Here is a 15,931-nt window from a genome sequence, read left to right as displayed (position 1 = left end):
CATAAAGATTCGTTTGATGTGAATCTTACAAGAAATCACGCCTTACAGACAACGACAACTCCTTATGCTCTTTTTTATCTTTCTCTTTCTCGCTCTCCCTCTCTGTCTATGGGGTGCACTAACACATGGATGCTTAAGAAGATCGAGTTGCTCCAAGAGGAGCTTAGAGAATTGAGTAGGAAGGTACCACTTGTACTTACAGTTATACACAAAATTGAACAAGTGATTCATTGTTTTTTTCCTGTTAATTCCATCTTTTTCTTCGGCCATGTAACTTCTCTTCCAAGTTGTAGAGAGGGAAAGAAACAAAGAAAAAGGAAGAAGATATTACATTTTCACTTTTCTCTCGCGCCAAAAGGCAAAGAAGCCCCTAGTGATAGATGACCCAGCACGGGTTTTCGACTTTGGTACTCAAGAAGAGCAATCCAGAGACCTTCAGTGTCAAAGTCGTCAACCCGCACTGGGTCATCTATCACTAGGGGCTTCTTTGCCTTTTGGCGTGAGAGAAACAAGCTAGGTAAAAGTGAAAATGTAATATCTTCTTCTTTTTTCTTTGTTTCTTTCCCTCTCTAGAACAAGGAAGAGAACTCGTTACATGGCCGAAGAGGAAGATGGAACCAGCACAAAAAAAACAAGAATGAATCACCAGTACAATTTTGTGTATAACTGTAAGTAAGTGGTACCTTCCTACGCAATTCTCCAAGCTCTTCTTGGAGCAACTCGATCTGCCTAAGCATCCATGTGTTAGTGCACCCCATAGATAGAGAGGGAGAGCGAGAAATAGAGCGATAGAGCAGAGCATGAGGAGTTGTCGTTGTCATTGTACCTCCCTTGAGCGAACTCGATCTAGTGAAACTTCAAGTTGCTTCTGAAGGTGTTTCAAATCGGTCTTGGTGAGAGTGGTGAGACCCTCCCCAGTTAACTGTCGCATGGTTGCTTGCAGCTTGTCATTCTCATTCTTGATTTTCGTCATCTCACGGTATGTCTGTTGGCAATGGTCAGGTAATCTTATCAAACTCAATTGCGAGAATCAATCTTCTACAATATTGTACATCCTACTAATTTACCTGAAAGGAAAAAAGAAATGCGAAGATCTGTCGCTGCTGACCAACCTGTTTATCATCGTATTCCTGAATTCGAGTGCCTGATGCTTCCTTGAATCTATCAATAATCTGGCGCATGCTGCAAGAATGACCACTTTCTATTTCATCATTTGATACATGGTAATAGCTACTATGCGCTCACAAGGATGAAATAAATATTCTATAACATGACTAACAACATTTAAAAACAGAAACAGAGTATAGACATCTGATTGTGAAAATTATATTTTAGAAGAGAAAACGTCTAAAGATCTGGCAGATTATTAGTGCAATCGACCAACAAAATGTGGTATTTAATTGGGTAGCTCTCCCTTCATAATCGTTAAAGTTCCTAGATCTGGAATTCTCGTTTATATGTCCTGCAGGCTAACTAGTAGCAGTTGGATTGAAATCTTAGCATCTCGGCTCCTCTAAGCTACGCATAGCAGCAAAAGTTTATATGCATGTCGTTCTTTTACCATACAAATTACCAGCTCCTCCTGCACATTTCACGAATAGAGTCATCCACTTCCTTTCCTTAACTATTCTCAAGATGAATCTTGGAAAATTTAAACCTCAAAATTACTCAAGAAACCCATCTACCCCTTTCAGGAAGCCATGAGGGGCAACATACACCAGCAAGCAAGGGGTGTGCCCAAGGGAGGACGCCCAGCGTCTTGAGGCTTCTTGGGCGGGACACTCAAAGCTTGTAAAGCGGGACACGCCGGGGTACAGGGGACACTCTATCGGAACACCAAGGTGACGCGGGCTACCCAGACACGGGTCTGGACCATGTAACAGAGGGCGGGTTTGGATGAGTTATAAATCCATAACCCGAACCCGCATCACTCCTTGGTACTGGATCCGAGCCTTTAGGACGGGTCTGAAACCTGCACCAACCAGGTCCAGGGAACCAACCGATTACTAGGGACTCGGGACGAGTCAGCAGAGGCAAGTCATCCAGATCAGACCGCTAAACCGGGTCAGCCGATTCAGACCCATGCAACATGACCGACCCAAACAGATCTCGATCCAACACCATTTCGGAATAGGTCTTTGGATCAATTCACAAAATCAGATCTGCTATCCTGATCCAGATCCCGGATCCATCTCACCCTCCAGATCCTGACCGTCCATCTCTAGCTTCGCGCTTAGATGTTTCTAGAAACCCTAAGATCCATCCGTTCACCCTTCCAAGCCATCCAGGCCATTGATGTAGCCCGAAATAAACCACAGCCGTCCATCCATAGACCCTAGCAACGGGTAAATCTCAGCCCTCCATCTAGGAACCCTAAACCCTGGCCACCCATCTAAAACATCTAAGCCGAGATTGATTCCTGGCCGCTCATCTCGCCCCACCTAAACCCTAGAGGCGGAAGGAACCCCGACCGCTCATCTCAATCACCAAAGAGATTCAGGCCGTCCATCTTTCTATCGTTGGACCTTAGATTCCGCCTAGCTCCAAGAAGGAACCAGAAACCCTAGGCGCAGCTGAAGCTAAGCCGTCCATCTCTATGATCAACGATCCAAGATCCACCGGCGAGCTAAACGCTGGCCACCCATCTACAGACTTAGAACAGTCTGCCTGTTCAGATGACCTGCAGACCCACATGCCAAACCCAGTACCTCTACTTGATGTCTTGCTCATTAACCCCAAGACTCAGTTAATTTGGTTCGACTATCGTGATTCGTTTATATAATCCTTTTGATTAACAGTCGTGCGTCAATTAACTATGGTTCATGATCATCGTATCGCCAGCTTCTTCATAACAAGCATATCAGAACAAAATTATTTGATAGGCACCTTCGATTTTTTAGTCAAAATAATCCATTGGAGAAGAAGATGGACTCAGAGGCTGAGACAACATGTTCAAATTAAATAGAAAGAAAGCAATGTCATTTTCATGTCAAGATTTACGCTAGCATCTATAAAACCATCTGAAGGAAAAGGAATGATCCTAAATATCTTAAAGCAAAGTCTTTATTGTCAATTCGGTCAAAGATTTCAGGATCTCATAACTATGAAACCTGGAATCGCTTCATAGTCAAATAAAAGTAAGCAGAAAATCAGAAAACTTGTCACATACTACCAAAATATATAGAATCTGACTAAAGGCTTCACTTCATCAAATTTTCTAGACCAAGATCCAAGGCAAGAGAAAACAATTGTAAAACAGAACAGCATTGCTGCAACAGAGATATATGGAGGAACCTGGAGTTGGGACTGCAGTACTCGAACATCTGCCCGCTGCTGGAAAAGAGGATGAGTCCGATCTGGGCATCGCAGAGAACGGCGATCTCATGCGCCTTCTTCAGCAGCCGGCCCCGCCGCTTGGAGAACGAAACTTGCCCGCGTTCTCCATCCTAAATTCCTAATGAGAAACGCGGTGATGGACAGAAGAGAGAGAGAGACATGAAGGGAGGAGGGGAGGTGCTCTCAGTCATGAATGAGGTCTGCCTGCTTCGTATTCGTGGTATTGTCCCGAGAAGGGAAAAAGGAAAAGGTGGTGTGGACGGGTAACCGCCCTCTGGTGCCATTTTTGGGAGGGGGAGAATAGAGAGTCGTTGCTGCACTTTTGAATTTGATATAAAAGCAAGTTAAAATTTTTTTCATGAAAAGGACCCAATTAATTTCTATATAGATAAACAGTAATAGTTATATGTAGATAACGTGTCTTAAGAAAACAGTAAGTCATAATGCTTTTGAGACCCAGGTTACAAAGAAAAAGCAAAGTTATTTTTAAAAATATGATAGGTTTATGCTTACCATTTGATCTATAAATCTAAAAATAACATCAATGGTGACACCGTTTTTCAAATTATAATATCTTTTGTATCATTATCAAATACGGACCTTTGATTATTAGATCTGAAAGTACCTTTAGTAATCACATTGTGTTTCTTGAAACAAAAACACTTTGCTTTTGAAAAATAATCTTTTATTATTATTATCAAACGCCTTCTAAGGCAACGTGCCTTTGTTCTATAACCATCAATTTGATCCTAAAAGTTGTCCTATTTTTGAAAAGCAAATAGTTTGAATAACTCATGGCACCTTCTAGGTTAAAAAATTTATATGTGCTGGATGATTCTCAGGTTGTATTTCGGAAAACATTTTTCATGCCTTTCCTAGAACATAAGGGCCCGACCCATTAATGGCTTCGCGGAGTGGATGGAGGCCAAGGATCCCATCAATGCTTCATCGAGGCATTTGACTGTTTTAGCATAAATACATGGATGGCTGCCACCTTCCACTCACTCAAAGCATAAATAAAACAAAAAGGGGTGGTTGAGAAATTAAAATTGTGACCTTGAATTAGATGGAATTTTGTGTGAGGGAGAGAGATTGAATGTTAGAGCTCTCACACAGTTATTTAAGATAGTTAAGGACTTGGGGCTATATGCGCATTTTGTTGGTCCACAGGGTTAGGTGAAGATTTCATTTGTTGGGCATGGTCTTTGGACTCTGGATCCAACTAGATCTGCATCTGTTTGTTGTGCTCGTCGCCTTGATATGCTTAAAGTGCAGTTTGATTACTTGACGAAAGGACATCGTCCTCTGGTTCAGATCTGCCTAACCCCAACTTTGCCATTCCAAAGAAAGGGAGAGAGAAAAAGAAAGCACCTTGATCAAGTCAGATACAAACCACGACTTGTTCATGATGTGGCATAAATTCTTCACCTAAACCCTGGCCACCCATCTACTGACTTAGAACAGTCTGCCTGTTCAGATGACCTGCAGACCCACATGGCAAACCCAGTACCTCTACTTGATGTCTGCCTGTTTAATGTCTTGTGCTGCTGCTCATTAGCCCCCAAGACTTGTATATCAAGGTGGGTCTGCAGGTCCACCTTGATATACAAGTCATGGGGTTAATGAGCAGCAGCACAAGACATTAAACAGGCAGACATCAAGTAGAAGATATGGACAGAAAGGAGAAAAGAATCATTGTCATTCACAACGACTATTCCTACCTTAGAATGAGGTTTAAGTCTAAGACGCAGAGCACCGCGTCTTTTTCTGGTTTCCTTTCCTTCGCTTAAGTTCTACTTAAGTGTGATGTTTAAACCGTACACCTATCGCCACCACATACCACACCAATTGTCCTGTTTCGTCGTCCCTACCGGCAAGGATTTCCGATGAGGTCAAGGTCGGCCACCTCCTCCCAGTGGTCATATACACATTCCCCCACCCACTTATACAGATGAAACAAAGAGAGGAAGAGAGAGAGTAATCCAACCCACCACCTTCAGCTTATACTAATTGACTATTAGGAAAAGAAAAGTTCTATCATTAGTTTAAAAAAAATTGCATGTCCTTGCATTCTGCTTTCCAAAAGTAGTAAAGAGAAAGGGGGAGTCAAAATTCATCTCCAACTTGTGCCTGCGTTAGGGCATGCCGAATTTTTAGACTTCAATGAATAACCAAGATATTTGAATCATGTTGTGAAGATTAAGCTATTGAACCACCTATCCTCCATGTCCAAACTGCAGGCTTAATTACTGTTACTCATATGAAGCACACAGATGTTATAAGTTACAACCCCTCTTATTTAATGGTTACTGAGGGCCATGGCGACAACAAATTCAGATTTGAAGTTCACTCACCCCACCCTTTCTGTATGCATGCACCTAGATGTGTGGGTGTGTGTATGCATGCGCGATTGACAAGCTTCTCTCTCTTTGGGGATAGGGGAATTATTCTCTTTCTGTAGCTCTAGGCTTGGAATCATGTTCACAACAATGAGGAAGACATGAAAGGAAATGGAGGGACCAAATCTCTCAGCCATTATGGCCTCTAAATGAAAACATGAGGAGTGGTTGATGGGAAGAATGGTGAACGCATAAAAGCTAACACTAAATGTTGTAGAACGCAAGTACACTTATTTCTAAGGCAAGCACTCAACTAAACCCAACATCCCTTTCTTGGGTCTTCTTTATCCATGGACTATGTTTACACTAGAAGATTTCCTTTTATTAACATGGAAAGTTGGTGATATATTGATGTTCAAAGGAACACTTTTCATAGAGCTCAATCAAAATGCGGCCCCACGCGTTGCCTAGATAGCAGGGCAAGCACCATGATGCCTAGAGGCCTCAGATGTCATCTGTTAATCCTCCTTTTTGTATTGGACGCTTCCATCGTAATGCTCTTCAATTTTCAAGTACTGGTAAGTATGGAGATTATCATGAAGCGAGAATGGAACTGCCAGATCGGACTCATAATATTTTCCAGCAGCGGGCAGATGTTCAAGTACTGCAGTCCCAACTCCAGTCTCAAGATCTGCCTAACCCCAATCTAAGTCAGTAGATGGGTGGCCAGGGTTTAGGTGAAGATTTTATGCCACATCATGAACAAGTCGTGGTTTGTATCGTCCAGCACATATAAATTTTTTAACGTAGAACTAACACCACGGTGCCATGAGTTATTCAAACTATTGGCTTTTCAAAAATAGGACAACTTTTGGGATCAAATTGATGGTTATAGAACAAAGGCACGTTGCTTTAGAAGGCGTTTGATAATAACAATAATAAAAGATTATTTTTCAAAAGCAAAGTTTTTTTGTTTCAAGAAACACAATGTGATTACTAAAAGTACTTTTAGATCTAATAATCAAAGGTTCGTATTTGATAATGATATAAAAGGTATTATAATTTGAAAAACGGTATCACCATTGATGTTATTTTTATCCCCAACTTCACCCCTCGTCGCCTCGAGGTTCATGTCGCGGTAACAGGTGCAAAGGGGAATGGGGGAGGAAGATCAGAGGGCGCGCTAGGAGCGGAGGTGAGCATGGATTACCGCTTGCTGGGCGACTATGTAGGAGGAGAGGGCATGAGGGGTGAAGTTGGGGTCGATGCTGACCGCCGAACAGCTTCTTGCTGAAGGAGTGGCTGATCAGGTGGATCACGCCGTGGGTTGATATTGGAGAAGATGCGGTCGAAGATGTCAACGTCGTGGATGAAGACCATGAAGTGGCCAAGGATGAAGTTTGCACAGAGGCCGAGCAGGGCCATCTGGGCCTGCTCCTCCCAAAACCTGGCAGGGTTCAACACCAGGGCGCTGCAGGAACAACAGAGTTAAGGCCGGCCCCGGAATGTATCAGAAATAGGTCAGAGTTCCTTCTTGCTTTGCTAGAGTTCATATCTGAGGCCAACATAACTGAACAATGTTCATACCGTCTGCAGCTATGAAGCAGAAAACTCGATATTGGCTGCAAATTTTTCATTTTGAAAAAAGAACTTTGAGATCAGATTGGCTTAGCGTACTAATCAAGATTAACAAAAAAATTGTTCTATGACTCTTTCAGAATTTTCATTGAGAATCCAGCCTTTCACCACCGAACCTTACCACACGAAAGTCACATAGATGCACTAAAACAAACTGATTTTCCGAACCTTACCCACGCGAAAATCATTAAACTAAAATTGACCAATAAACTTGATGATCATGATGATGATTTACCACAAACTTTAAAACCCAAACCAAGGAAAACAAGCCGAGGTTGGAACATTCCCTACAAAAGTATATATGAAGAGAACATCTGTTGTGCAACCAAATCCAACACTGTCGCATATGCTCCCCCCTCTCATGCTTCACCCATCTCAGCATATGCAGTACTTGTGTGCTTAACAAGGGAAAAGAAAGAGAAAGATTTGCGAATGCAAAGTATAACGTCGTTGAACTCTAAACAGTTTCATTTGCCAATGTGACTCTAGAAACCATAGTATAAGATGATACCCGAAATAAATCGTCCAGTTCTTCAAAGAACTGCAATGATGCAATTCAAAAAACAAACAGTGCACAATCTCTGAGAACAAGAATACCTCTGGTTTCGATGATTATGATACTCTCAGAAAGCACTGTATGCACAACTCCTGGACCACCACAATAAAAACAAAAAAAAGATAACCCGGTTTGCAGGTAATCTTACGGTTGGATAGCCAGAGAGAGAGAAAAAGAAAAGTCATTTGCTCTAAGTAGGACTACCTAAAGAAAAGCTGGAAGAGGTCAAGTAATGAAAGCATGAGATTTAACGTGGTTTTCCACTACGGAAGACCACCAATGGCCTTAAGAATTATAGTGTTTGATTTGATATTTATACTCTCTCTTTGCAATAATCTCTAGGGATATCTTTGATTTTCTTTACAACTCTGGATCGCCAAATTTCCTTGGTGATAGCGATGCAATTATTATTTTTGTTGGTTTCTTTATTTTTCTATCATTTCCTTATAGGTTGCAAAATTGTCGTCAACAATAATAACATTTCTTTTGTTGAACAAAAATACTTTGCCTAACATCAATATTATTAGATTTGATATTTAAGTTCTCAGTTTACAATAAGACCAAGAAACTTGATTTTTATTGCAAATTCAGGTGGATGACCATGTTCATTGATAACAATGTTTTTATTATTTTTATTACATCTTTGCTTCCATAGATGTTGTTCTCTTATAAGTCACCACATTATCCTTAACAATAATAACGTTTTTTAGTGAGAAGATTGTTTTTACAACGTTAAATCATTTGCATAACACTCTCTATTTTCATCTCCAAGACATGCTTGAAAAATCCAAGAGATCGTATTTGATATTTTAAATTTCAAATATAGATATTGATTACTAACAATGATTTCAAATTATTTAGTTAAAAAATTCGAAAATTGCATCATATATTCATAATTGTTGATTTAAGTCAGCACGAGAACAATCAAGTTATGGGAATAGAAATCCGCAAATGGCATAAAACTCTATTTTAAGGGAAACGACACATATAGAATTCACAGACATAAGAAACTAAAGGTTTTCTTTCAAAAGAGCAACTAAATAACAAAACACCATAGAATGCACATCAAACGTCCAGCCAGTTTGAGTAAAGAAGTATACTTTGGTCTTGTTCTTCACAAAGTACTAATGCTTCAAATTCTTTTCAGCAATGCATATTGCCAATACAATGCAAGGAACCCATTAAACGTTCAATTTGCCTAAACAATTACAAAAAGTTCAATGAAAATTAAAGCAGCCAACAACGCACTGCCCCGAGCCAAGCCCAAAATATAAACCCAAACTCTGTCCAAGTGTACAAGGGATGCCAACCTCCACACATATGTGGTTCGCTTCTTTCAACTTCAGACACTAAAAGTGTGTTTAACAATTAGCCTCATATTTTATTTCCAAAGCTCATCTGGCTAAGATCCTTTTTACGTGGCGATGCACAATTGAAACAAACACTAAATTTTGCTACTAAGTGAAAAAAGATGACTTGTTTCCCAAGCACTTACGGCAAAAACATCGGATTTGAGGTTGAATGGGATGAGATCTATCCTTAAATTCATAAATATGTGATTCTAGTGATCTCAAATCCAAGGTTACCAAACGCTCCATAATGGAGTTTACTTATTGTCAAAAAATAAAGTTTTTATTCATCAGACAAACAAGATGCACGTAGTCAACAAATAGTACACAAAACAAAGTACAAACAATGAAGCACTTTATCTCTTATAAATTTGAGCTAAGCTACCCGGAGAAGCCCAGTAATGTTTTTTGAATTTCCATATCAGAATACATGGAATTCGACTACCTTTGTGTTCAAAAGTTGACTAGTATGTTGAGTGCTTGATTAAAAATAAGATCATGCCGCCTTGATGCCTTGACTTGAACAAACTTAGCAAATTTCATACTCGTTCGTTTAAAGCAAGTGTGCCACTCATAATTGTGTCCTCCTGTAAACTTATGCGGATGCAAGTCAACTTGATGCAAAATAACTTCAAATGCCAATTAGTTTAGCCTAAGTGCGATATTGGGCAATGAAATTAATAAGGTTGAGATTAATGATGTGATAATTGAAATTAAACACTTAACGAAGCTGGTAATGGCTGAAGACTCAACTTAGCTCATACTTACCAAGTTCATGGCGTGTAATCGGGTATGTGGTGGCCTACTATGTCTAGCAGTCATTGGGTTCACGTTGGTGGACTTAGTTGAGGTTGGTTGGATAGGCTTATCTGGTTGGGGATTTAAATTGTTACTTCACCCAGATTTTCTTCTAACCTATGTACATTTGGGTTGTCCATGTTTGCATGTTGTTTTGGAGACGTATTAAGTGCTTAGAGGACATTTATTTGCACCTTATCTAAAATCCTTAATAACAGTGGACTTAAAATCAGACTTCCCTTTATCTAATCTTAAATCTGACATTTTCTCAATGCAAAAAAAAAAATGTGAAGTAAGGATTTGAGGATCCAACTTAAGATCCTTAGCTTCGTGAATTATCAGTAAAAAACATGTCATATCAGATTTATATCAAATAGTTCAAATTTGAAGGAACTAAGTGACGTCTCAAGATTCACCCAATGCAATTGATTTATAAAGGAACGGGTAGGTGTCAAATTCCTATAAATCTGTTGTCAATTGTGAAATGTATTTTCTTCATAGTCAACTTTTACTGACGTCTTACTGCCATTTATTTTTATGTCATACGTAGGTTAGTTGATTTGGTGGCTCTAATATATATATATTGGAAAACTTTATATGGGTTTGGTTATCAATACCACTAGTTGTTGCTTGAAAGTGATATATATATATATATATATATATATATATATGTGTGTGTGTGTGTGTGTGTGTGTGTGTGTGTGTGTGTGTGTTACATTTTGAATAAAAGACAAATTTACATGTGAAAAATATGGTCTATCTTTTTGTTTTTATGGGTCATGTCACATACTCTCATGTCTTGATCTAATGCGAGCCATGCACTTTAGTGCAAATGGTTAGGTTGGATGTCACATTGTAGCCATGTTGGTAGTTCAAATCTTGGAAAATGTTACGCGCCCTTATAGATGTTCTTGTCCCTCTCTCTCTTTGGTTTTTGAATATAAAAATAAATAGCCAAACATCTAAAACAAGCTCACCATCATTTTAGTTATCATTCTTAATAATAACATAGAGCACTAGAAGTTTTCCATTAATCAAATGAATAAAACATGAAAATACGGTTGGTGAGACACTGAGAAAATAAAGACAACCCCTCCTTGCTAGCTGCCTTTTACCTTAGCAGGCCAAAGGAGACAAGCCATATTACACTAAAAAATAAGGGGAAAAAAAAACTTGTTCAAGAACTCATTCCAAGTGTTAGGCAGCCCAGGCAGGCACCAATGGATACAGTCGGCGTAAGTCTCGGGGTTAGCCTTCTACTGGGGGTTCAGCAGCTTGCCTTGTCGGATCGTGTAAATGGATGTATGTGCATTTTTCTGGTACTCGGATAGGGTCGTCAGGTTCACCAAGAACACTGGAACCTTCATTGCCATCACTAAGAGTCGCCGGTCCGTTTCCACCTCCAAGTGTGAGATGTTCTTTGGGATCGGCGTGGTGTCCAACGCACACTTGATTCCATTCAGGTCGAACCAGTCCATGTTGCAACAACATCCAACATTATTATTAAGGGGAAAAGTTGCCGGCAATGCCGGCGGTGTCCCTTCTACCGAAGCTTCTTTAAAAATCAGTTTTCAAAAATATGTTATGTTTTGGCAACAAAAACAGTTCGTCACAATTTGTTCTAAAAGTTAGAGAATTTTTGTGAAACATTGTAATACAATATTTTATGAGTGCCTAATTCTTAAACAAATTTACGAAACCATCGGGAGCAAAAAGTTGAGCACTTAGGCATCCAACACTTTTTAGCATATTTGATTTGTTTTAGAAACATTGGAACAAGTAGTTTTAAATTGCAAGGTAAGTCTTACAATAATAAATCAGAGGTGCTTATGGACTGGGGCAAAGCAAAGGGTCCCCCTTAAGATTTTTGAAAAATAAGATGTTAGATGTTGGTGGAAGGCTGGATTCTCAATGAAAATTCTAAAAGAGTTCTTAGAAGAAATTTTTTCTTAAACTTGATTAGTACGCTAAGCCAATCTGATCTCAAACTTCTTCTTTTTTCAACATGAAAAATTTGCAGCCAATATCGAGTTTTCTGCTTCATAGATAGCTGTAGACGGTATGAACATTGTTCAGTTATGTTGGCCTTATATATGAACTCTAACAAAGCAAGAAGGACCAATCTGTTTCATGGAATGAACTCTGGCCTATTTATGCTTCAAGTCGTCCCCAACTCTTCAAACCGAGCAAAAGTTCAAATCTTGCTTTGAAGTAGGAATTTCTTGCCATAAAAAAAACTAGGGATGCACTTGCAGTTGTATATTAAATATGACATAGATGCAGATATCAATTTGTACACCAATGGCAGGATGATTTGTTTACTCCTGTTACAGGTTGGTCAGGTCAATTTCCAAGTGTGAGAAATCAACTGTACTATTTTTGGATGGGTTTTATTGTAATGTTCATAATAAAGAAGGTTTCCTAAAAAAAAGCACAAAATCCCAGTCTTTCCGAAGAGGCCTCGTAACTTTTGTTATATATATTATGTGCTTCTTGTGTAAGCCTGAGCACCGGGCCGGGCCGCCACCGGGTACCCAATACCCGGCCCGCCAAGGGCCCGGGCCTGGGCCTTGAAAAATTAAATTTCGGGCTTTTTTTATCGGTAAATAACGAGCCGGGCTCGGGCTTGTCACTGCGATCGTCGGCAGCCCGAGAAGCCTGTTATTATTATTATTATATTTTTTTCACCAAAGTTAGGGTTTTACTTTTGGACTTTTGTCGAAAAAGTTTCATCTGTCGGCTGTCGTGACTCGTCGACACTGCCTCCTCGTTGTCCTCCCCGTCGCTGTGAAGGTCCGACTTTTTTTCGAACATTTTTTTTCTGCTCCTCTCCCTTGCTACCGCCTCTTCATCACGCTCTCTCTCGCTTCTCGTTATCATCGCCTGCACAGAAACCCTTTGAAGTTCTCATCTAAGCCCCCTACCTTTGAAGCTTCCATCTGCAACTTGTTAGCAAGAACATATGTGGATCTTTCTAAGCTGAACTATTACTTGTGAAATCACATAATGAGATGCCGTTTTATATTGCTAAAGTTTTCAACATATTCAATTTTTATATAGCTTTCATTGGCAATTAATCCGTTGACATTGACACATTGTATCAGTCCAGAAGCAGGCGTGGCCCGACCTGAAAAAGCCTGGTCTGGCCTGGCCCGCTTAAAAGCTCGCCTCAGCCCGCCAGGACCGTTAATAATCGTGTCAGGCCGGGCCTTGGGCATAAGCCGAAGCCTAAGGCCCGATATATAATGGGCCCGGCCCGACCCGTTTCTAAAGGGGCCGGGCCTCGGGCTGGCCCGTTTCTAATGTTAGGTTTTGCTTTTTACATTGTTATTGGGCAGGGCCGGGCCGGCCCGATGCCCAGCCCTATTCTTGTGTAATCCAATCTTACAAATATGATGTTGAGAGTCATTTGATATGCAATGTATATTAGGTTAATTCTTTTGAACTTATAGGTACGTTCTTGATAATAAAAAATTTAAGTGCTTTTCCAACATCAAAATTTTAATAGTATAAAAAGCAATATTTTCCACTTGAATATGAAAAATATTTTGAATTAGTGCATGATTTATATTATGTGGTTGAAAATATTCAATATTTTGAATTAGTACATGATTTATATTATATACACATATTTATGTAAAATATTTTCCACATGATTTTTGTTTTAATATATATATATATATATATATATATATATATATATATTGGAGAACTTGATCATGTTCATATATCATTGTCACATGTCAAAATAGAAATCGACCACAGAAATTGATTTATGTCTTACACCCAATCTAATTATGATTTAGTTCTCAAATCAAATCAAACACTAACTTAGTTGACCATTCATTATGGGCAGGAAAGTTTTTCTAACCATGCTTGTAGATGGACCTATGCTTCATAACCAGATCACATAGAGGTATAGAACATGCATTCTTGCTCCATGGAGAAAGTTTGATGGGGATATAAGATGGCTAAAATTAGATGTAAATGTAATTGCTGTTAGTGTCATATGTGTTCAGCGAATCAGTAACCATGCTCTTTCTGCCTTTGGAATGTCATCCAAATTTGAAAGATCTATGATGCAAAGTAGTCTCGAAGACAGCTTTCTAACTGCTAGCCTAGAAATCATGTTGGAACAAAAATAAGGTAGTCCGTAAGCTAGTTTTACAAAATTAATGGTAAAATGCATGGCCTACTTTACGTAATCGGAAAACCAAACTCACCTGGCAACCAAACTCATCTTTCTGCAATATATATATATATATATATTATATCGAAAGATGTAGCTACTTAAGCTTTTAACTAAAGTGCTAATAAAGCTATTGCACCCACATTTTGAAATTCAATTGGCGTGTTGGCATCCTATACATTTTATTTCATAAGAATTGGCTCTTAATTGGGACATAAAATTAATTCCATGTTTCCATGACGCTTGAAAATTAACGGGACAGAATTTTCTTTTCAACATATTCATGCCTTACAAGCAGTTTTTATTAAAAAACATACGTATGGTACAAGTGTCGATACCTAGTAAAGGAGTCAGGTTTAATATACCTGAGGTCGAATCTTCATAATTTCTTAAGAAGGAAAAGAAGGTCCGAGTAATCAATTTTGTTCATATTGAGTACGGCTTGGGGTGCGTAGGTTTGTGGTTCATATGTGTGCATGTATTTTTTCGTAAAACTATACTCCATTTGATTCATACAACCAACGTAACAGTTGTAGTACTGAAGATGGTTAAGCTTGCTAAATTGGTATGTAAATCATTCATAAGTCTGAACACCCTCATGTAGTTAAAACTCGATATCAAGCGCCGAGCTAGATCTACGCAACACAAGTGTTCTCTATAATGTGGACTTGAACGTTTAGGATATCATCGGCCTTGGTCATCCAAAATTTCTTAACAAAAGATGAGCACGGCTATCCAAGACAAGCGATTGAATATGCAGACACACTTTGGATGCGATTGAATATGCAGAGACACACTTTGGTCATCCAAAGTGTGTCTGTGTTCGTGGCCAATAAAGATGACACGCGATCATTGTAGCGAGTAGGTTTTTCAAAACTTGAAAATGTAACCACTCGGATTCTTCATAATTTAAGGCCCAAAATTCACGCCTTACCAAGAGAAAGTTGTGATCTTGCAGCTGGTATCTACCACATAACTCCTCTTTACCCACTTTGGACCCACATTTGTGAAGAAGAAAGCACAAGGGTCGACAGTTTCGCTTGACGCCCAATTTCATTTTATCGCAAAATAAAGAAAATTGAATGCGGGCGTTAAGGTAGGGGAGACTGCTGCTTCTCCATTGCGGCCGGCCGGCAGCCGCCGACCTCCCTTGCCGTAGGACGGTCTGTCGCAGTGCAAAGGCAGACGGCAATTCACTGGTGACGACAGAAGCGACGGCCTCCCCTTCCTTTGACCGCTAAAATTAAAACTCATGTTCTAGTAGCTGCATGTTTGACGTGCAATGCGGCGGACTAATAAAGAAAGCATGGTGCATTTTTTCTGTTGAGAGAGAAATTATAAGTGCTACCAGGTGATGAATTTTTTCTGTTGAGAGAGAAATTATAAGTGCTACCATGTGATGATTGAAGATCTTCCTTGCATTGAAGTAGAACTTTCGGTCTGACCTTATGGATTTCGTTTGTTCATCTTCTCGGTTAAATAATAAAGCGAGGACCTGGAACACTCCATCGTAAGGCATTAAATCATGACCGCTATATTAGATAACAGTGAAGGTTCGCAAAAGATGAGCCCCCTAAATAAGTTAATTTAAAGATAAATTCTAGATCACCCACGCGTGGAAGCATTCGTCAATTGCGGATAGATCATGCATAAATTTAGAAGACCCAAAAAGACGGGCATCACTTGTCAAATAGGGTTGTCTGCAATCAGTTGGAAAGAAAAGATT

General features: G+C 39.5%; 1 protein-coding gene across 1 annotated transcript; it reads right to left on the bottom strand.

Annotated features, from left to right (window-relative positions):
- Positions 1–442: 442 nt before the first annotated feature.
- LOC116255912 (MADS-box protein GGM13-like) lies at positions 443–7,100 on the bottom strand. The gene is made up of 4 exons (XM_031631998.1): positions 6,957–7,100; positions 3,295–3,446; positions 1,113–1,182; positions 443–985 (listed from the first exon to the last, which is right to left on the bottom strand). Exons 1-4 carry the CDS (start codon positions 7,098–7,100, stop codon positions 818–820), a joined length of 534 nt encoding a protein of 177 aa, XP_031487858.1. The 3' UTR covers positions 443–817.
- Positions 7,101–15,931: the final 8,831 nt, after the last annotated feature.

The sequence above is a fragment of the Nymphaea colorata genome, chromosome 6 (genome assembly GCF_008831285.2).
Source record: "Nymphaea colorata isolate Beijing-Zhang1983 chromosome 6, ASM883128v2, whole genome shotgun sequence".
Classification (NCBI taxonomy): domain Eukaryota; kingdom Viridiplantae; phylum Streptophyta; class Magnoliopsida; order Nymphaeales; family Nymphaeaceae; genus Nymphaea; species Nymphaea colorata.
The sequence above is the reverse complement of the archived record's forward strand: the minus strand, read 5'-3'. Positions and strand labels throughout refer to the sequence as shown.

Excerpts from the sequence above, each read along its gene's own strand:
- LOC116255912 (XM_031631998.1), bottom strand. The coding sequence starts at position 7,100 with ATGGCCCTGCTCGGCCTCTGTGCAAACTTCATCCTTGGCCACTTCATG. Across the intron at positions 1,183-3,294 it reads TACTGCAGTCCCAACTCCAG|CATGCGCCAGATTATTGATA; the intron begins GTTCCTCCATAT and ends TCATTCTTGCAG. Across the intron at positions 986-1,112 it reads AGGAATACGATGATAAACAG|ACATACCGTGAGATGACGAA; the intron begins GTTGGTCAGCAG and ends CATTGCCAACAG.